This window comes from Puma concolor, chromosome A3 (assembly GCF_028749965.1).
Source record: "Puma concolor isolate L17-30 chromosome A3, mPumCon1.1.hap2, whole genome shotgun sequence".
Lineage (NCBI taxonomy): Eukaryota > Metazoa > Chordata > Mammalia > Carnivora > Felidae > Puma > Puma concolor.
In genome coordinates this window covers 105,855,054-105,876,080 of record NC_141669.1, presented here as the reverse complement: position 1 = coordinate 105,876,080, position 21,027 = coordinate 105,855,054, and the positions used below count along the sequence as shown (strand labels likewise).

At 43.2% G+C, this 21,027-nt stretch overlaps 1 protein-coding gene across 1 annotated transcript; it reads left to right on the top strand.

Moving 5' to 3' along the window:
- Positions 1-3,701: 3,701 nt before the first annotated feature.
- On the top strand, positions 3,702-20,468 carry LAMP5 (lysosome associated membrane protein 5). Its single transcript, XM_025932414.2, has 6 exons — positions 3,702-4,375; positions 4,921-5,093; positions 5,472-5,603; positions 5,731-5,836; positions 7,212-7,400; positions 19,594-20,468. Exons 1-6 carry the CDS (start codon positions 4,312-4,314, stop codon positions 19,770-19,772), a joined length of 843 nt encoding a protein of 280 aa, XP_025788199.1. The 5' UTR covers positions 3,702-4,311; the 3' UTR covers positions 19,773-20,468.
- Positions 20,469-21,027: the final 559 nt, after the last annotated feature.

The window sequence follows — 21,027 nt, the reverse complement described above, 5'->3', positions numbered from 1 at the left end:
TGAAACTTAGTGGTAACTAACTTAAAACAAGTTTAAAAATGGTTAACTAATTACTGCCTCATTTGCTACTGAACTTTTCAAGAATGACTACCAAGCCTTACCATCTGCTTATTCAGGGTTTGCTTTATGGACTTTGTCTTCCCCTCCCCCCTCGCATTTTCTCCTCTGTGAAGGCATTTATTCTAAATGAACCCATAAAAGGACATTTCCTAAGGACTTAGCATAAACATACTTTGCCAATGAAAGAGCCATTATTCTGGTGCCTTGTCTCCTCCACTGGTTACCCTCATTGCAGAAACAGCTCTTGCTTCATTAAAGTAGGTGCAGGAGAGACCAATGAAAAGAAAGGATGAGGGAAATTTTACCAAGGTCATGCAAGCTGAGTGCATCAGAGGCACGCTTCACTTTCTCATTCTTTGCAAATATTCTAGGGTTTAGAAACTTCTGCACAAAATATTCGTGTGCACACTTACTTTTCAGTTCTTATCCAAAAGGGTTTCTATCCTAGAAAGGGTTTGAAAGGCAGTAAATAAATTAAATTAAATAAGTGTTCAGTGATATGCTGAATACAAGAAAAGGTTTTGGTAAGTAGTAATTCCAGCTTGACATCTCTGTGCACCTTGTCCAGGTTAGTTAAATTATCCCTGCTTCTTTAATCCTTGTGTGCTCCCAGTGTGTGTGTGTGTGTGTGTGTGTGTGTGTGTGTGTGTTGGAAGAGTTGGGGGATAATAGGGCCAGAGTACATTTTTACATTTCACTGTAAAGTGGACTGAAACATCAACAAGCCAAATTTCAGCTGTAACAAAGCCTAGCTTTCCCCTTTTGAAGTTCACAAATATGGTTTCTAATCAGCATTTTTTCTGATTTTTGTAATTTTTTGCTTGGTTCTACAAATCCAAGTCAATTATTTGTGTGACTAAGAGATACACCTAACAATTTGAATATTTATTTTTTTAGAATAAGGTTTGCATATGCATACCGTATGTAGGGCATATTATCACATAAAGACATTAAATAGAGACTATGTAGTCTATAAATGATTGTGAACTTCTGGGTCTAACTTCTTCTTTAATGCAAATTGATAAACATGGAAGGATGAAGAGTTACATCTTTGTACTGGCTTTCCTATTTAATACATATTTCTTACATTAGCAGTGCCAAGGGCAATTGTCTTCCTTGTCTTCCTTGATACCAGTTCAATCTGTCCACATTTTTCAAAACCCACCTTCTCCAAGAGGCCTCCTTTGGTCAGTTCTACCCCACTCTGGGGATGGCTGTCTTACTTTACCTTTTTCTGTGTGTCTATGCCCACCTTGTGCCACACAAGTCTACATCTTCATGTATCTTCTTCTATTCTCCCATCTAAACTGAAAGGTCTAGACACACAGGAGCCTCTTCTTCCACTACTGTGAAATAGTAACCACCAAATGGCATGTGATTCATTAAGGCCAATCCAAATAAGTAAGTACACAAATTGAAAAGAATCCTTTGAAGGACATAGAGGATCTAGAGAAGATTCCAAGGGCAACATGCATGGGTTACACTTACCACTGACATTTTGTTTTGACCACCAGCAGCAATAATGAAAATTGACACAACCGTTATCCACAAGAGTGTACTTGTTTATGTTAGCTTCTCCTACTTTCTCTCCCATTCAATAAATGAAGAATGGAACAAATTTTGGAAAACTTTGTTACTATCTTAAAATATGATTTAATGGTGAGTTTTACTTGCTCTTTGCTGATTTCAGAGAAGTGAAGATTTTTTTAAAGCTTGATTAGAAAGTTATTTAATTAATGTAGGTGAAAGTTGTAGGAAAAATGATCCAATTGTTATTGCAACATAAGAATCACTGAGGACAGATAGATAAGTTAATGGATCTTTGTAAGCTATCTTTAAGATTAAACACCTAAAAGGAAATTTAATTATGTTTTGAGGATGATCCTTCCAGGAAGAAAGAGTTAAAACTGCTTCCTTTTTTCTTTTAACTCTTGAAGTACTCTCTGGTGTCAACAAAGAGATCATGTATGTCAGGTATGGAAAGAAACCATTTCAAAGGAACGACCATTTGATTTATAATGAAATCAATAATCAACTACAACAACTTAAGATTAATGACCCATGCTACTTCCCATCTATGTTTTCTTATTAAAGCAGATAATCATCAATTAATTCAGTTGATCTTTTAATAATCTATAAATGAGGACATCTGCAATAATGTATCACAAGAAAAATTGTCATAATCTTTCACAGACATCTCTTCTACTTCTATAATGGTATTTGTTTATCTTTGGGTTCCCAGAGCACCAAACATAGTGCAAGTAATAGGTATTCAGTTAATGTTTATGAAGAAATTAATTTGTCTTTGTTTTGAATGATGTTCTACTCATTAGTTCACTTGGCCTAACCAGCCATCCCCTGAGGTATTATTCCAGTTTTTCAGTTGAGGAAAATGATAATCTGTACAAGGTCATGAAGGTAATAAATTGTGAACACTAAACTAAAATCTATCCATTTCTTTCCTCATTAAAGTACTGGAGGGAAAGATGGAGGGAAAGAGAATATAAATGCTTCATTACATATGTCTCATTGTTTTCAAAGTTTTTATGATACTACAGGAAAATGTGTAATAGCAATTGCTAAGGTGACAAATTGCAAGGCATGTAAATTTTGCAAATCGCAATCATAATAATTGAGTTTTATCAATCACAAAGGCCTCAGTCCTTCTGTATATAAACATTTATGCAAAGTTCTTGAAAAATGCTTGAATGAAATATACCAGATAAAAATGAAGGTATAAAATATAGTATTGATTTAAATATTACTTCATAATTCGAATTGCTATTGATCTTATTACAGACTTTGGGTTTCAGCTTGTTATTTGGTCATTGAATAAAGATTTTATGGAAATGAAAATATAGTATATTTTGGAGTCAAAGTATTATATAAGGAAAAATGAAGATGGTCCCTATGAAGTTAAAGCATGTGATTTTTCTATTTTAATTCTAACTGACCATGTGACACTAGGCAAGGTCATTTAATTTTTCTGAGTCTCAGTTTTGGGAGTGTACAACCACCGTAAGGCAAATGTTCCCTTGTCTTCCTACTAAGGTGGTAAGGAGGATAAAATTTGAGAGTGCATGTGAAAATACTTTGCAATTTCCCCCTTAATATGATATTGTTTATTTTATGACATTATATTACTGATTATTCACATAATTAAATATCCTGTAAGACATGAAACATTTGGACATCAATACAATTGATGAGGACAGCATGTTCATTGCTGAAAAAGCTGTATTCTGATTTATGAAGCAAGAAATTTTTTAAAAAGCAAGCTACCAAAAATGTAAATATAGGAATTAGTCCAGTAGTATTTTTTTTGTCCCACTGGATGCCATAGAGCAATATGTGTGTAATGTCTATGTTTACAAAAGTAGGTGACATTACTGTCCTAAGAGACCCTAGACAACCCTCACAAACTTCGGGTTCACTTACATTCTTCTTGGCAGAAAAGTCGCAATATAATGAGTGAGGGTAGATGACCCCAGAGTTTAGAGCCCTCATGCAGTCAGAGAGCAGAACTCACAGAAAATAAGCCAGAATACTGCACTGACTGACGGCCTCATTTAGGGAGGCGTCAATTTAACTTTAAATCCATTAGCTCATTGAGAGCAGAGGAGAGAAGGGGATGTCTCCAAATGCAGGAAACTGTTGCCATAGCATTTCCCTTCTCTATTTCTGCCTACTCCTCCTCCCCCAAAGCAGCAACAATTTGTGTTCTACCGTTTTCTTTCAGGAACCAGAGGCATTTTCAGCAACCAGGACTCCAAGGATGTGATGTCTACACCACCTAATAACTGTACCTAGTAGGGATATCGAATAGGTCTGAGAGTGCTGTTAAGTTTCTCAGGACACAATCATCTCTGCGGATGCAATTGCAGAACAGGAAACAGACTCAGGGAGAATTTTAGCCCCCCCAGATCTCATTGGCTAGCTGCACTAGCCAAGCCACAACAATCACTCCTGCAACACAACCGATCCCTTTCAGTACTCGCAGCCGTGGACAGCTCCCTCACCTCTCGGTCGGTTCCTCCGCAGTGAGCCGACTCGCGTTCAGCCTGCACGGGTCGGTGCGGCACCCGCCACCAAGTCTTCGGCAGCGCGCAGAGAACACGCGCTTCCCCCCGCCTCCCTCTAGGTGCCCCCGCCCCTCGCTCACCCCGGCTCACTCCAGCGGCGACTTTGAGGGATTCCCTCTTAGGCGGCCTCTGCAGCAGCACATCTGGCCTCATTCGCTGCACGGCGAGCATGGATCTCCGAGGAAGAGCCTTTTCCAGCGTCTATAGACTTCGAGTTCTCCTGATGCTGTTCCGTGAGTAGCTTTTGGCCACAGCGAGGGCAGGGTGCACTATTTGCAGAGAATAGAACGAGCAGAGCAAAACCAGTAGCTTAAGGTCAAAATGTGGCCCTTACGTTTTGTTATTTTCTTTCTTCTTTGCGGGCGGGGTGGAGGGCCTTCCCGCCAGAGGCAGGGAATTCCCCAGAGGGCCACACACCTGTACCGCACATCCCAGACAGAATGCTATACGGGTCTACTTCGTGGGGTCTGAGCATTGGCAAGAAAGATTTGGTTTTAAAAGCCTAAGATGAAGGAAAAGACCAGTCGGCTTACAAAATAGTAAGGATTTAAATTTTAAAATTTTATTTTTATCATAAATTAACAGCAACGGAGTTGAAATTGTCGGCGCTAGGTTAGGGAAATGGCTCGCAGAGCGCACAGCAGCCGGCAAGGAACTTTATCACCCCAAAGCCTGCAGAGACCACGATCTCTCCACCCCTGTGCCCGCGACGCGTGGGCTCACTGAGCCCGGAACCGAGAGGATTTTTTTTTTTTTTTTTTGGTTTGTTTTTCCGCAGATACAACGGCTGGAATCATGGCAGAACAAGAAGTGGAAAATCTCTCAGGCCTTTCCACTAACCCTGAAAAAGATATATTTGTGGTGCGGGAAAATGGGACGACGTGTCTCATGGCCGAGTTCGCAGCCAAATTTATTGTCCCTTATGATGTGTGGGCCAGCAATTATGTCGATGTAAGGAACCTTTTCCCTCCGGGCTTACTCCTAGGGCTCCAGGGGCGAAGGGCATCCCCCTTCAAGGCCCCAGGAAGACCTGGGTCGCCCGCCTTCCCCCTCTGTGCCCCTGCAGGCTTCTCCTGAATGCTGCATGGGGGTTCCGGCTTGTAACGCCTTCTGCTCGCCCTGCCTGCTTTGAAAGTAATCCCCCTTTCTCTGCTTCCCTAACGGCCGGGTCTGCACGCAGAGCAAGCATCTAACCGCATGTTCCGGGACCTGCGAGCGCGCGCGCAAAGGAGCGCTCAGGCGTGCCACCCCGAGTTTGAATGCGCTGCCCTTTACAGCCCCCGCGGAGGCCGGGTGCGCTGAGGGGGTGCGGGGCGTATGTGTTCCCAGCTGATCACGGAACAGGCCGACATCTCCCTGACCCGAGGAGCTGAGGTGAAGGGCCGCTGTGGCCACAACGAGTCGGAGCTGCAGGTGTTCTGGGTGGATCGCGCGTATGCGCTCAAAATGCTGTTTGTAAAGGTAACCCCGAGGGGGACGCGCAGAGGAGGCTCTGCCCACCTCTGGGTGGATGTGGGTGGGGGCCGCCCCCAGGATTTCCTCACCCAAAAGCCGCGGGGATGAGTGACGCGCGCCTCCCTCTTGGCAGGAAAGTCATAATGCGTCCAAAGGACCCGAGGCGACGTGGAGGTTGAGCAAGGTCCAGTTTGTCTATGACTCCTTAGAGAAGACCCATTTTAAAGACGCAGTCAGTGGTGAGTAGAGGCCCCAAAGCTGGGGAGGAAGCCTGGGAAAGCCTGGGCACTGCAGAGAGCCCAGGCATGAAGACCAAATTCCTCAGGAAATTTATGGAAACAGATCCTGACTTTGCGCTCCCAGGCCACGTCAGCCCTGGGCTTTCTCTCCAAGGTAGAGGAAGCGGGAGCACCTGCGTGTCCTCTGGACTTTAGGCCTTGTAGATGAGCAAGGAACCATGGGCCTAAGGATCAGCCGGTAGGTCACCATAGCCTGATCCTCGATGAGACATCTCTTGAGGGCCTGTCTTCCCCCTGGCTGCTTCAGGAGGATCTCTTATGATTTGTCCTTTAAAGGAGCACCGAGAAGCTAAATTTTTCCCCCCTTCACCCTGGTTTTTCTTCTTGTGCGCAGAAACTTGAAAGGGGCAGTGTGACTCCTTTTCTCGGTTAGCCTGCAGTATCTTTTTGTTCGCGGCCCTATAGCTCACACTCGGTCTTCAGTCATTGACTGCAGTCACCCCAGAGCAGATTCTGAACCGTGTCCTAATTTATTAGCTTTTCCTGCCCATCGCTCCAACTCTCCCAGAGCCTCCAAAAATATTGTGGCAAGAGCAACAGCCATTCCCCAAATAAGAATGTTCACATGTGCAAGAGCCATCAAAGACCACATTCAAATTAATTAATTAACCAACCTATTTATTTAGTAAACTGTGTAATCTCCCAATGAGGCCTTCCATCACCTGGGCACTGGTGTTGGGAAAAGATTTTTATTGAGCACATGAAAGAATGTATGGATCATGTCTCCCTTTCCCCTTTTTATCATTGCAGTAAAAAGAGCATTTTCTTCTCTTCATCAAAATCCATATTCAAACACTTCTCCCAGTTAAATTAGATAACTTCCTCTCCAAAAAAGGGAAAGAGGGGGAAAAACAACAAACATGTACCTGAAAAGGAGAAAAAGGGGCAGCCCTGCAAAGAGTATATATGTATGTTAAGTCTGCCCAGGGCACCAGCAACCAGCCCGGCTTTGTTGAAGATCTTTAATTCTGTGTGGGCCAGTGTGAAATGTGGAAAACCACGTCACTGTTCTGTTTCTTTGAAATCTCCATTTTCAGGTTGCATATAGTAAACAGAGTTGGGTTTTTAGGTATCACTCTCCTTTTCCAGAAAAGAAATTTCAAATCAATGTTTAAGGAACCCCTGCTCCTGAAAGAAGGGGAGTGCCTGTCCTTTGTCACCACTTGATGCCCTCTGCAGAGCTCCAGCCCCAGCTCGGCAACACAGAAGATCAGAGAGGTTTCTGGAGCTGAGAGAGAGAGAGGCACAGGAGGTTAGGAGGTTAGGATTCTTCCAGAAGTAGGGGCCTAACCATTGTTTTGGGCCTTCCCTGCAGCTGGGAAGCACACGGCCAACTCACATCACCTCTCTGCCTTGGTCACCCCAGCTGGGAAGTCCTACCAGTGTCAAGCTCAGCAGACCATTTCACTAGCCTCCAGCGATCCACAGAAGACAGTTACCATGATTCTGTCTGCGGTACACATCCAGCCTTTTGACATCATCTCTGATTTTGTCTTCAGTGAAGGTAGGTTGGGGGGGATCAGTGTGGGAGGAGGAGACAGGATGGAGGGAAGGGAAGGCTGACTTCAGGGTGGATGGGGAAAGGGACCTGCCAGGGTTTCAGGCTGTTACTACTTGTATTTTCTTCAGGCTGACATGACACGTCCTCTCACTATAATATTTTAGACTGTGAACTGATCAACCTTCCTCAATGGTTCTTTCTTCTCCCTTCCTCCTTCACTTCATTATTTCCTCTCCCACTTTCCCTTCTTTGGTCCTTCCCTTCTTTTTATTTCTTTCCTCTCTTCCTTTTTGTTTGCCAAGAGAGGAACCTTGATAGGGAAAGAGGTAACAAAGACTGTTTGGAAAAATATATATATAATTTTGATGCAAATTTCCCAATGAAAAATCAGCTAAAAATCTCAAACACTTACATAGAGAGCCATGGATTACAGAAGGGCCTCTGCTTCCATTGGCCTTCACTTCTCCATGTTATTTCAGATAGTTTCAGCTGTAGTTTCTACCACTGTGAGTCTAAGTTTTTGTGTGGCTAGAATGCAATAGGGGTGTGTGTGTGTGTGTGTGTGCGCGCGCGCGCGCGCGCGCCCGCGCGCGCTACAGAGAGACTCATGGAGACCTGCCTCCCTCTAGCACTCACCTTTGTGAGGAGGGCTACCCTTGAGGCTTCAGAAAAGCAGGGGCCCCTGATCTTTTCCTCCTGGGGTGTGGAGAAAGGCTTCTTCTCAGTCTGTGCTAGTCTCTGAAAGGGGGTCAGGCAGGATATAGCTGAGGCAGATTCAGGACATCCACATTCTCTTGGTTCTCTGCATCCCAGCAGAAGTTGGGCACAAGGGGAGTCCACATTTCTGCAATTATCTGAGTCTAGCAACAATTTTTACCAGGCAAACGTAGGGTGAATCAATTTTTCAATTCATCTGTTCTCTCTTATCTGGAGAAGGTTGTTAAAGATGGTTTGATATTCTGTTTATTCCTTGTGGCTAAGAAATGGGGAGAGATTCTCATTGCTTTATGGATGCCTTCTTTTGGAGTGGGGATCCCCAGATGAATACAACTATTAGAACATACAGGATATCAGGGAATCCCCATCTGTGTCATACACAAATCATTCGATCATTTCCTAGGGAATCCAGCTTTCATAAAATTCCCCTCCCAATTCAAACTATACTGAGTAGAATATATGCTCCCCTCCCCCAATACCATGATCATTTAAAGACCATTTGAACATTCTTAAGTTAAACTGTCTTTGACAGAAGACCCTACTTCTTTTTTCATCTTTGTATTTTTAGTGCCTAACACAGTGCTTGGTACACCGTAGATGCCCAGTTAACTTTGGCTGAATTGATATCCTGAAGCTGTGGACACAATTAACAGAGACTTCCAAATGCTTGAATACCAGATGAATCAGGATTTAATATGTTTAGTAGGTCAGTGCAGTACTTACTTCCACACACTTGGGGAAGGATGGGCTAACTGCATTTTCATGGATCTTCACAAAATTGAAATTAAACTCACAAGCGTCAAGACCTTAGTGTTTTAAAAATATCTGTTTGATTACATAAGTGTTTATAAAATATAACAGTGTCTTTCTTCAACTGAAAATATTAACTATAATTAAATGTGATTGGACTTATGATTACTGATGACCAGGAATTCATTATGAACATCCTGGACTGTGTAGAATCAGCCCCCAGGGTTCCTACCACAGATACATTTGAGTTTATGCGGGTACTTTTCATAGTCTCTAATTACTCTTTGTTTTTTACCGGTCAGCTGTTCTTAGGCACTTCTTTACTGGTTGGTGCTATCTGTGCTGTGATGGCTGCTTTTACTAGGTCCTTACTTCAACCTCACCCCAGTCGTTCTGGGTTATTTCTACACTGTTGCTGATAGTCATTGATGAGTTGAGAAATCAAATCTCATCGGTGTTTAGAATGGTATACAAAATAGGGGCGCCTGGGTGGCGCAGTCGGTTGAGCGTCCGACTTCAGCCAGGTCACGATCTCGCGGTCCGCGAGTTCGGGCCCCGCGTCGGGCTCTGGGCTGATGGCTCAGAGCCTGGAGTCTGTTTCCGATTCTGTGTCTCCCTCTCTCTCTCTGCCCCTCCCCCGTTCATGCTCTGTCTCTCTCTGTCCCAAAAATGAATGAATGTTGAAAAAAAAAAAAAAAAAAAAAAAGAATGGTATACAAAATAAGAGTAAATGAGCACTGAATCAGGACCAGAGCTGGTTTCCTGAAAATCAGTGAAGTTCATAGCATGGACGTCTTGGCCTTCTTTGTTTGAAAACCAGGTTTTATTCACTTACAGGTCCTAGAGGGGCACGGTTGCTGGGTAGACTTAGAGAGTTTGTAAGCATGTAGAACTTTCTAAATGCAGATGTATTATTAAGCACAAGCAAACTGCACTTGTCTCAGGCTTTTCTGGGTAATAATTAGGATGTCCCCTCCTATATGGTGCCCTGGGGCTCAAAGCTCCTGCTCCTGGAAGGAGGCAAGCCTCATTCAGAATCACTCACTGGATCCATTTGCCTTTGTGTGGCAGGGGTTCCTTTGTTCCTGGCTCCTCCCATTTGTGCCTCTCAGCACCTGCCCCCCACTGTGTTTTGCAAGGGATCATTTGATTTGATTTGGTAGAATCCAAAAGATTCCTTTTAAGTGCCTTTTGGGGACCTGGGGCTTGTCCCCGCCCCTGCTTTCCCAGAAAAGAAGCTCAGGAGGCTCTGGATGAGTAGCCTGCACCCGCGCGTAGGGAAGCGGGGGAGTGGGGGAGGGGGCCATATCTGGTCTTATAACTGCAGCCTACTGCAGGGTATATATGTGGGTTTGGCACGTGTGTGCAGGACATATAGCCACACGGTTTCCAATGAAGAAACTATTCCCTGTGTAAGGGGGCCATACTGGCAGTCTGAAGTTTCACATCTGCCTGTTTAATAGACTCTAAAGCAAGAAAGGGTCAGTGAAATGGATTACTGGATACTCACAGCATTGAGAGCAGCTCAAATGGGGGTTGATGTCTTTATCACTTAAATCCCTTTAGTGCATTGAGCTCGGCTACTACGCTTATCCTCAACAGAAGTCTCTTAGCCCAGCACGTCTCCAACTGCAGTGTGCACAGGAATCTGTAGCTGCATTGTGCACGACTGTGGTAATCTTGTTAACATGCAGAGTCTGGTTCAGTAGGTCTGGGGGCGGGGCCCAAGATGCTCCATTTCTAGCAAGCTCCCTGGTGATGCTGCTGGTCTGTGGAATACTGTGTGTGTGGGGGGGGGGGTGGTTGAGGAATCTTGAGCTGATCAAGGAAAAGATATGACCTTGAGAGGCAATAATACACAAGTTTTGTTGGGTGGTGCTTGGACAGGGTTGCATGAGAGCGGAAGCTGCTCAGAGCATGAGACTATCCAGAGAGAGGCATATGGGGACTACCAGCCAGAAGGGAGGAGGGCAAAGGACCTCCTGGCAGGGAGAGGGGTACTGGGGAGGGGGCTTACGTGTCTAGGCAATATGGCTCAGCAGCACGGTAAGGAGTCTCTGGGTCAGAGAGCTCTGAGGGGCAGCAGAGGCCAAGGCCTATCTTATCAATGGGTAACAGCTGTTGGGTGAGGTTTGGTATGCAAAGCAGGCAGGCTCTAAATAGCTAAAAATGTGCTTCTTTGGGCTGGTTTTTAAATAATTAGATGTGTAAAAACTTGAGTTTGGCATGATAGGCTTTAGAGCTAATGGTCTCAGCCTGCAGTGAAGAAATAAACCACCTAGGGGCCGATACACAGAGGCTACTTTGGCTCATTTCTATAACCAATACACTTGTATGGTAACGACCACCCTGCAGTTCAAAGCACCTCATGTCTCTCAGTTGGGGTTGATTAACGTGTCCTTCCACAATTAAGTCCTTAAAGTGTGTCCCTTTGTGGGCCCCCTGGAGATTCCTGGCTGTGATGGATGAGGATTGCATCACTGATAAGCAACAGATCAGCCTGTGAATTTTAACGGCTTAATTAAAGGCAACTTTTATGCATAATTTCAAAAGAAACATAACAGAATGCAAAGGGTATCTCTGTTCCCCTTTGTTTTAAAATTTTTAAAGTTTATTTATTTTGAGAGAGAAAGAGAGAGAGAAGGAGAAGGAGCAGGGGAGGGGAAGAGAGGGAAGGAGACAGAGTCTCTGCACTGCACTGTCAGCTCAGAGCCTGATGCAGGGCTTGAACCCACAAACCTTAGGATCATGACCTGAGCTGAAATCAAGAGTCAGACACTCAACCGACTGAGCCACTCAGGCACCCAGTCTCTGTTTCCCTTTGTTAAAGATTCAGGTTTAAAAGGCATTTAAAAGTGACCACATATAGGCTGGTCCCTTTTTAATTCTCAAGGGGGAAAAACAAGCAAACAAACCTGTAAAGAAGGTGCTGAGATCCCAGATGACTGCAGAGAAACTGAGGCTCAGAGAAGTGAAGTTATTGGTGAAGCCTGCCCTTCTAGTGGCTGCCAGGGCTGGGGCAAGAGCCTGTCTTTGGGTGTCAGATCCTGAGCGCTTACTCAGAGCCTCAGCTGCTCCTAATAAACATGTGAGCACAGGAGGCATCTTTACACAGGTTGTTGAGTACCCTGAATTCATGAGCCTTTTATTAGTGTTCCTAACAGCATGATTGGAAGATGCCACCTCATCTGTGTTTTAACCACATCTGTGTTATAGTGGAAAGGATCGTGCCTTACCGTTCTCTGTACACCAGCCCTCGGTAGGGCACCCTGTGGCTGGCTGCCACGTGCATGAAGGCTTAGCTGATGCTGATCCACAGCATTGTGTAGACCTGTGACTTACATAGCACCTCCCAGCATGCATAGTTGCTCCTCAGGGTCTCCTGGGTATGCATCTAGGGGGAGATAATCCTGTTATGAACACTGCTGAGAACTGTGTCAAGGGCAGGAATGTGGAGCCCCAGTGTAGGGCTATGTAACTAGCCTGTTATAGAATTCAGTGTTCCTGGTACTTTCCTGGAACATAGTGTTTTAGGCTGGGTTCCCCAAGGAGCAGATCCTAGGCAAGCATGTAAGTGCAAGCAGTTTATTTAGGAAGTGGTTCTAGAAAGCACTGGGAAGGGCTTGGGGAAGTGAGATAGTAAGGCAACCAGTACCCATGCATTAGTGAGCAGGTTTCCACTGTGGGCACCTGGGGCTGACACTGCTGGAACCCCCGAGAGTGTAGAACCCATGTCAGAGTTATCCAGCCTGAGAGGTGGGAACAATGCATTTACCCATCAACTTTTATCCACCACCGATGGCTGCTGGGGTGGGGGAAGAGCATTGACTCTCTGGGACTTCTAAGCTGCCTTGTAGGCAAAACCCACTGCAATGTGTGAGAAAGTGACTGCCAAGGACACTGTCTGGATGGGTCTGTTACACGTAGGTTCTGGGGTGTATGAAATTTCCTGCCCTGGCAGAGCTTATAGGATTGTGAGAAAGATTTATACAACTCTTTCTTGTGCATGCCATGTGCCTGGTGCACAGTGGCATCAATCAACAACTGCTTTTATTATCTTAATTGCTACTGCTTACATCTTGGTAAAAGTATCTGCTTGTCTCCAGCCAAAGGTCTCCAAGGCCCATTTATGCTCTTTCTCAAAATACAAAACACATTTTGCTGCGGTTACAGGAGTCCGGAACCAGCCCAGAGAAAATGGGAAGAGGGGCAAACTCCTCCCTCCAGCTGTCCTATCAGAGAGTGGAAGAAGCCCAATCAGCCCCTTCCTTGAACAGGAATAGTCTGGGGTGTTAGCAGACCTTGAGAAAGCAGGTAGCTTGCCTTTTTGCCCACTGTCCATCTCAGTGTTTTCATTTGGGGAACAATGAAGAGTTCTTGTGGTTGGTTCGCCTCAGGGAGTAAATACACCATTGAGATGGACATAAAACCATCAAACACACAAAAAATGGTGGTCATCAAACAAACAAGTGACCAAAAAAACCCAAAAAACAAAAAACAAAACCATGGACTAAAAACGAGAACTGAAGATGGATCAGAATTTCAGCAGCATTGGATTTATGGTTGAGGGTACCTTATTCGGCAATTGGCAGCTGGCAATAGATTGACCCTCTGTTGTCCGATTTGTCTTTATCTGGTACTTTCCAATGGCTAGACTGGTTGTTGTCTTTTCCAGCCATATGCCATCCTCTTCAGGATCTGTTTTGTGCACTTGAGAACCCTGAGCCCAGCCAGGGCAGAGGCACGAGGGACCCCACGCCCTGTGGAGGTGAACAGGGAATTAGGGGCCTCTGAGCATCCAAAGCCAGATTTAGTGTGGTCTAAGCCAAAAGATGTTCTTCTCCTAGGCAGAGCCTAGAGCCTTCCTGTTTCATAATCGGTGGGTTATATAATCAATTTATGGCAAAGGATCTTAACCTTGGGGTCCATAGGGTTGTGGATAGAATTCTGGGAATGTGTGAATTTCAGTGGGAAAAATTTACATCTTTCTTTTCGCAAATTTCTAATTTTTGACATTCCCTTCAGTCATAAATGAAGATAACAACCCACAGTAGTGATAGTGGTGATAATTAATGAATAATTAGTGGTGACTTTCTCACCAATAGAAATCACAGATATTTTCATCCCCCATTTGCTTATGTAGATCTTGCAAAGTAACAATGATGCTTCTTGTTACTTTGCAAGCCCAGCCAGTATGTGTACTAATAAAGGGGTACATGTATTGCTTTCTCCCAACTTATTTAAGCATATTTTGATAGCTGAATTTTAGTGTAATATCTTTCCTTCATAATTGTGTGGGTTTTATCTTTATGCATTTGTAAGCATGATTCTGAGAAGGGTTTTCAACTGGTTTGCACCAGTTTCATCATTACTGGTGCAAAAAAAAGATGGCATCTCCTGCCTTAGTAGGTCATGGCCAGCACTGTTTTAAGTTAAAGAGAATAGACTGGAGTGGAAATTATTAGATGCATAGGGTCAGGATAAGTATTGTTTTGTGAAAACTTGGTTTTGGTTATGTTTGTCTACCTATGTTCTGAGTTGCAATGTAAAACACTATTTCCCCTCGGGGTCAGAGGCAGAGTTTGAAACCACTGGCTTGAGCCTGAATGCGGAATGTGTGACCCTCTTGTGTGAGCTCCCGGTCTCTCATTTAAAACCCTTGGGGATAGATGGGTTTCAGAGTTCAGGATTTTTGAGACTTTAGGAAGATAATTTAGTGCATAGTCCATATATTATGGAAAACCCCAGAAAAGTCCAGGCAGCCCCCTGTAATCAAATATATTAATATATCTGTTTCTTGCAGTGAAACACGTGAACCTTCATGCTAAGTAGGATGCATGAAATCACGGGCATCCTACATTAGTTCAAGTGTTGCTGCCAAATGCATGATACAAAGTGCTCTGGATTTCCAGAGCTCTGTGGATTTTGAAAGGGTGGGTAAGGGATGGCAGACTTGGGAATGTCCCCTTATTTGACCACTTAGTGGATGTGGATGGATGAGGATGGGGATTCAGTATTTTTCATGATAATTTTTGACATCCCCTTATTTCCCCATGATTATTTTTGACATGTCTGTAGTTTAATGCTCCCTTTATATACCCCTTTCTGTGGTGAGTTTAGTTCAGGTTTTTTCCTAAGGCACAAAAAATAATTTTTAAGAAGTAACCCACAATTATAATGCTAAGTGAAATAAGTCAGAGAAAGATAAATATCATGTGATTTCTCTCATATGTGGAATTTAAGAAATAAAACAAATGAGCAAAGAAAAAAGGAGACAAACCAAAAGCAGACTCGTAACTATAGAGAATAAACTGGTGGTTACCAGAGGGGAGGTGGGTAGGGGATGGGTGAAATAGGTGACGGGGATTAAGAGTACACTTGTCATGAGGAGCACTGAATGATGTGTAGAATTTTTGAATCGCTATATTGTACACCTGAAACTAATATAACACTGTATGTTAACTACACTGGAATTAAAATTAAAAAAAAAAAAAACACGAAACTAAACCACAATGGTATTTTAACCATAACTTTTTTGGTCAGAATATATTGTGCTTTTCCCCTCTGCCTTCCTTGAAGAATGGGATATGAGATGTTATTCTCCCATAACTATACTAAAGTTATTATCTATTTAAAGACAATACTCTGGGGAGCACCTGGGGGGCTCAGTCGGTTAAGTGTCATGGCACAGGCCATGGTCTCGCAGCTCATGGGTTCGAGGCCCACATTGGGCTCTGTGCTGACAGCTCAAAGCCTGGAGCCTGCTTCGGATTCTGTGTCTCTCCCTCTCTCTCTCTGCCCCTCCCTTGCTGGAGCTCTGTCTCTCTCGCAAAAATAAACAAGCACTTTTAAAACATTTTTTAAAACGTTAAAAAAAAGATAATACTTTGGGCAGTATGATTCTGATACCAATTCGGATGTGTGGGTGTTTTTCCCAACCACTGAGCAATTCTCTGACAGCAGCTGGGTGTTCTGCAATTCAACTCACTGCTGACACTACCTGAAAATACCATCAAATCCCACGGGTTAAGGGCTCTCTCCTACAAGACTGCTCCCCATCTCCATTTTAGATATCAACTGCAAGTCCAGACTGTCACCTAGGCTTCCGATCAACTTACAATCAGAGGTTTCCATGATCTTCTCCTTGAATTCTAGAGAGGCTCACAGAACTCAGAGATATATTTTACTCACTAAGTTACCAGTTTATTATAAAAGGATATAACTCAGGAACAGCTATATGTAGGAGATGCATAGGGTAAGACACAGGGAAAGATGGTGGAGGTTCCAGGCTCTTTCCAAGCCCACCACTTGTCCCAAATCTCCATGTGTTCACTGACCAGAAGCTCTCTGAATCCCATCCTTTGGTGTTTTTATTGAGGCTTCATTACATAGGCACAGTTGGTTAAATAATTGGCCATTGGTGATTGAACTCAAGCTCCAGCCACTTTCCCCTCTCTGGAAATCAAGGGGGTGGGGGCTGAAAGTTCCAACTTTCTGGTCACAAGTTTAGTTCTCCTGGCAACCAGCCCCTATCCTTAGGTGACCTAGGGGCTTTCCCAAAGTTACCTCATTAGCTACAGTCAGGTGTGCTTGAAGGGGGCATGTTATGAATATCAGAGTGTAAGTTTGTGACTAGTATATAGAAAATGAGCAAAGCCCACAATCTACTTTGACATTTCACAGGCAACAGCCTGTTGGGGAAAACAAATAGTTTTTGTTGTTAATAAAATCCCTACCCCAAGAAACCCCATTTCTACTCATTTTTCTCTTCAAAGGGGCAGTGTGGTATCATGGGGGAAAAAGCAACCTTCTGGATATGGAGCTCTGGGCCCATAGCTGTTCCTGGTGCTGCTGTAACAACCTTAAGACTTTTCCCAGGGGAAATGGGTATGGTGGGCTGCAGGCCGATACTCAAAGTGTGGAACTCATTAGAATTTAATCAAATAGTCAAAAATAAAAGTCCCCTACTGATTCTTTTTAGTCCTTCTGATTGTAATAAAGAGAAATGCTCAATTTAGTGCTAAAAATAGGTCCTTAGCCCTTCCTTAACATTTGCCAAAATGTCTTTTTAAAAAATCTTCCCTGTAAAAAAATCTCTTCTTTTTTCAATCAGGAAATATATGTATGTATGTGTATGTTTACTTATTTATTTTAAACACTTTTGTTCAGGTTGTAATTGAAATACAATAAACTTCACACATTTAAGTGTATGATATGAGAAATTCTGACTTAGGAATACACCTATGAAGTCATCACTACAATCCAGAAAAAACAACATATCCATCCCCCGTGAAAGTACCCTCATACATCTTGGTAATAAGTATGACCCTCACTGAATTTTCAGAAATTGAACGTACCTCTGTGACCAGTACACACAGCCCCAGAGCCCGGAAGCCCTCTTCCTGCCCCCTCTTCTGATTCTGTAGCCTCTAAATGCCAGTAGGTCAGGTCTGCTACTGACCTGACCCTAACTCTACCCCTAGCTCATGTCTGCTAACTGCCCCCCTGATTGTGCTGTTGAGTTAGGCTGTTGGAATTCAAGTTGGGGCTTGAATTTCCCCTAGGAAAATTAGCTTCATTCTACCTTCTAGGTAATGGGTATAATAACAGTATTTCTCTCATAAGGTTGTCATGGGGATTAAATGAGAAAATCTTTGTGCTTATAACTGAAAGTTAATTTAGGAACCATGTATATTAAGTATACAGCCTTTATTTTATTTTTATTTTGAGAGAGAGAGAGAGAGAGAGACAGAGAGACAGAGAGTGTGCACAAGTGGGGAGAGAGGCAGAGGGAATGGGAGAGAGAATCTTAAGCAGGCTCCACTTGAACTCAGAGCCTGACTTGGGGCTCGATCTCATGACAGTGAGATCATTACCTGAGCCAAAATCAAGAGTTGTATGCTCAACCCAGGTGCCCCACATATACAGCTTTTCAAAAACTATATGTTTGTCCATAATCTTCCAGACTCTAATTACTAGAATAAGCTCAGGCCTTATTCTCCTTTCTGCTGGCCTCAGGAGACGTGAGACAAAGGACTGTGTCAACATGGAGGAGCCTGGCACACAGTTGGTGCTCAGTAAATGTTTACTGGGTCACCCTGACTTAAAAACTTAGTCTTTATGAACAGATATCTAAAGCCTGTTTTCTCCGGTTGTGGCTCATGAGCTTGGTGAAGAGGCCATCAGTTACCCACAAGGAGCAAAGGAGCCTGAGCAAACATGTCCTGGTTTCTAGGAATGTAGTTCTGCTCAGATCTACAAACTATGTGACCAACACGTTGCCCCAAATTGTTTTTCTGGTTCTAGTTAAAAATTGAGGCAAAGGGCTATTAAACTGTCTTGGGGGTAAGAGAGTAAAATGGAGTCAACACCAACGTGCTGGTAACATTTTCTTTCTTGATCTAGGTGCTGGTTACATGGGATGTTCATTTGTGAAAACTCATGAAGTTCTGCACTCTCTTTTTTAAAATTGTAGTATAATTTACACATATCAAAATGCAAAAATCTAAAAAATTTAGCTTGACACATTTTTTTAATGTTTATTTATTTTTGAGAGAGAGAGAGACAGGGAGAGAACGAGTGGGGGAGGGGCAGAGAGAGAGGGAGACACAGACTCTGAAGCAAGCTCCAGGCTCTGAGCTGTCAACACAGAGCCCAACGTGGGGCTCAAACTCATGGACCATGAGATCATGACCTGAGCCGAAGTTGGATGCTTAACCAATTGAGCCACCCAGGCACCCCATAGCTTGATGCATGTTTACCTGTACTTGCAACCATGTAACCCTTACCTAGATCAAAATACAGGATATTTCCATCACACTTGGATGTTCCCTGTCCTGCTCCCCATATATAAGCACTTTTCTGATTTCAATCACCATAGATTTAGTTTTACCTGCTCTTGAACTTCATGTAAATGGAATCATATATATGTACTCTTCATGTCTTAGAGTTTTCACTGAACATAGTATTTTTGAGATTCATCCATTTTGTTATGTGTTCATTCCTTTTTATTCATCCCTTTTTATTATTAATATTCCATTGTTTGTTTTTCCATTCCACTTTGATGGACATTTGGATTGTTTCCAGTTTTAAGCTATTGTGAATAAAGTTTCTGCGAACATTTATGCTCAAGCCTTTTTGTGTCTATATGTTTTCATTATTCTTAAGTAAACACCTAGGAATGGAATGCTGTGTTAGTAGGTAGGTAGGTGTATACTTCCCTTTATTAGAAACTACTGGACAGTTTTACAAAGTGGTTGTACCATCTTCCACTAACAATATATGAGTTCTAACTGCTCTATATCATTACCAACACTTGATATTTTCAGTCTTTTTGAAAGCTCTATATTGTGTGAGATTCTCTGTGTGTACATATACTTCAATAAAAAGTTAAAAAATTAAACCAACAATAAAAATGATGGTGGCTGTGTTTAATGCTGAAACTGAAAATTGAAATCAATTGGATGTTTTATTGGCACCTGCCAGGAATCTAATGACCGACTGTTGCCCTGTTTAACTGATACATTTTATTTTTACCTTGTGCAGAAATATTAAGTGGTTCATCCTTACGGTTGGTTGGGGAAACATTATTTCTAAATAAAAGAGTCTTCCCAAATGTTCCTTGAGAAATCTTTTCACCTCCATTTCTCTTTTTATTTTGATAGGAGAGCTTATGATTTAAAATGTTTTGACAGGAGCTGATTTCTTTTCTTCTTCTTTCCCATTTCAGAACATAAGTGTCCGGTGGATGAGCGGGAGCAGTTGGAGGAAACCTTGCCCCTGATTTTGGGGCTCATCCTAGGCCTCGTCATTGTGGTAACACTGGCGATTTACCACATCCACCACAAAATGACTGCCAACCAGGTGCAGATCCCTAGGGACCAATCCCAATATAAGCACATGGGCTAGGGGCCATTAGGCAGGCAGCCCCCAAATCCCCCTATCCCGGCTGGGTCAGGTAGAGAAACAAAAGCACTTTTCCACCTTGTACATGGGATACACCAACATAGCTACAATGCAACAGGCCTGGGTGTCCAAGGCTTGCTTGGCCTGCGTCCATGCTTAAACCCAGGGATGGGCGGGGGGGGATTCTTTTGGATTCATGGGGTAAGTGGCAGACATTCTCTCCACTCTGGGGAACGAGGAGGGAGGGGTCAGCCAGGCTTCATGCTCATGGTGGCTTGGCTTTGACTCTCCAAGGAGCAACACATACAACTCAGAGGAGTATCTGGCTCGAAGTTTAGGGATTGAAAGACACTTCTTTTGGAAAGACACCCCTTTGGGTTCAGAGAAATGGGGGGTGCTTCGCTCCCTTGGCCTACCTTATACAGTTGTCAATGCACACAAAATACAGCATCATGCTCCCTACAGCAAGACCCCTGAAAGTGATCCTTGCTTCTGGCTGGCATTCTGCATGTCTAGTGATTGTCTTGGGAATGTTTCACTGCTACCTGCACCCAGTGACTTTGCAGCACAAGAACCTGTTTAATGTAACTATGCAGAGCTGTTCGGACTTCATAATGTGTCAGGTCCAAGTACGGGGACCTGAAGAATCAATCATGTGAGTTTGTTTTTCAAAATGAATTAAAACACACTACTGTCTAACATTTGGCTGCTTTCTTGAAACAAGAAAACAAAACTAAAATGGTTTCTTTGGCATTCAGAGAAGAGAGAGGGATGTTGAAGATGGGCTTTCATTTCTGCAAGATGAGAGCAAAGAAAGGGCAGGGAAGCTGAAAGATGGAGGTTGGTTTTTCCAGGTGAACAAACATGGAATTATTTTGACAAAGATAGTTTTAATAATGGTGCCTTTTGAATAATTGGTCTTCTATTGTTTTTGATGTTTCCTGGTCTTGAATTTGGCATTTAACTTCAGATTAAAAAGCTGGTCTGAACATGGTAGCCTAGGATGATTTGTATTTGAAGGAAAATATAATTTGCTGAAACTTTCTAGAGAAATGGACACAGTTTGAATTTCACTCGCTTTCTAAATAAGCATTTTTTGAAAAATCTGAGCAAGGGTACGAGAAATTCTTTTCTCCGGTGTTAGGTGGGAATCTCTCCATAACCCATACCATCTCCATCGTATGAGAGCAACTCATGTGTTCATCTCCCCAAGTCTTCAACTGCTAAAAGTAGCGTATCCTTGGAAGTCCATTATCCC

Bases quoted from the DNA above. Each gene is read 5' to 3' on its own strand.
- LAMP5 (XM_025932414.2), top strand. From the start codon at position 4,312: ATGGATCTCCGAGGAAGAGCCTTTTCCAGCGTCTATAGACTTCGAGTT. The intron at 5,094-5,471 runs GTAAGGAACCTT...ATGTGTTCCCAG, and splicing joins GGGCCAGCAATTATGTCGAT to CTGATCACGGAACAGGCCGA. The intron at 7,401-19,593 runs GTAGGTTGGGGG...TTCCCATTTCAG, and splicing joins TGATTTTGTCTTCAGTGAAG to AACATAAGTGTCCGGTGGAT.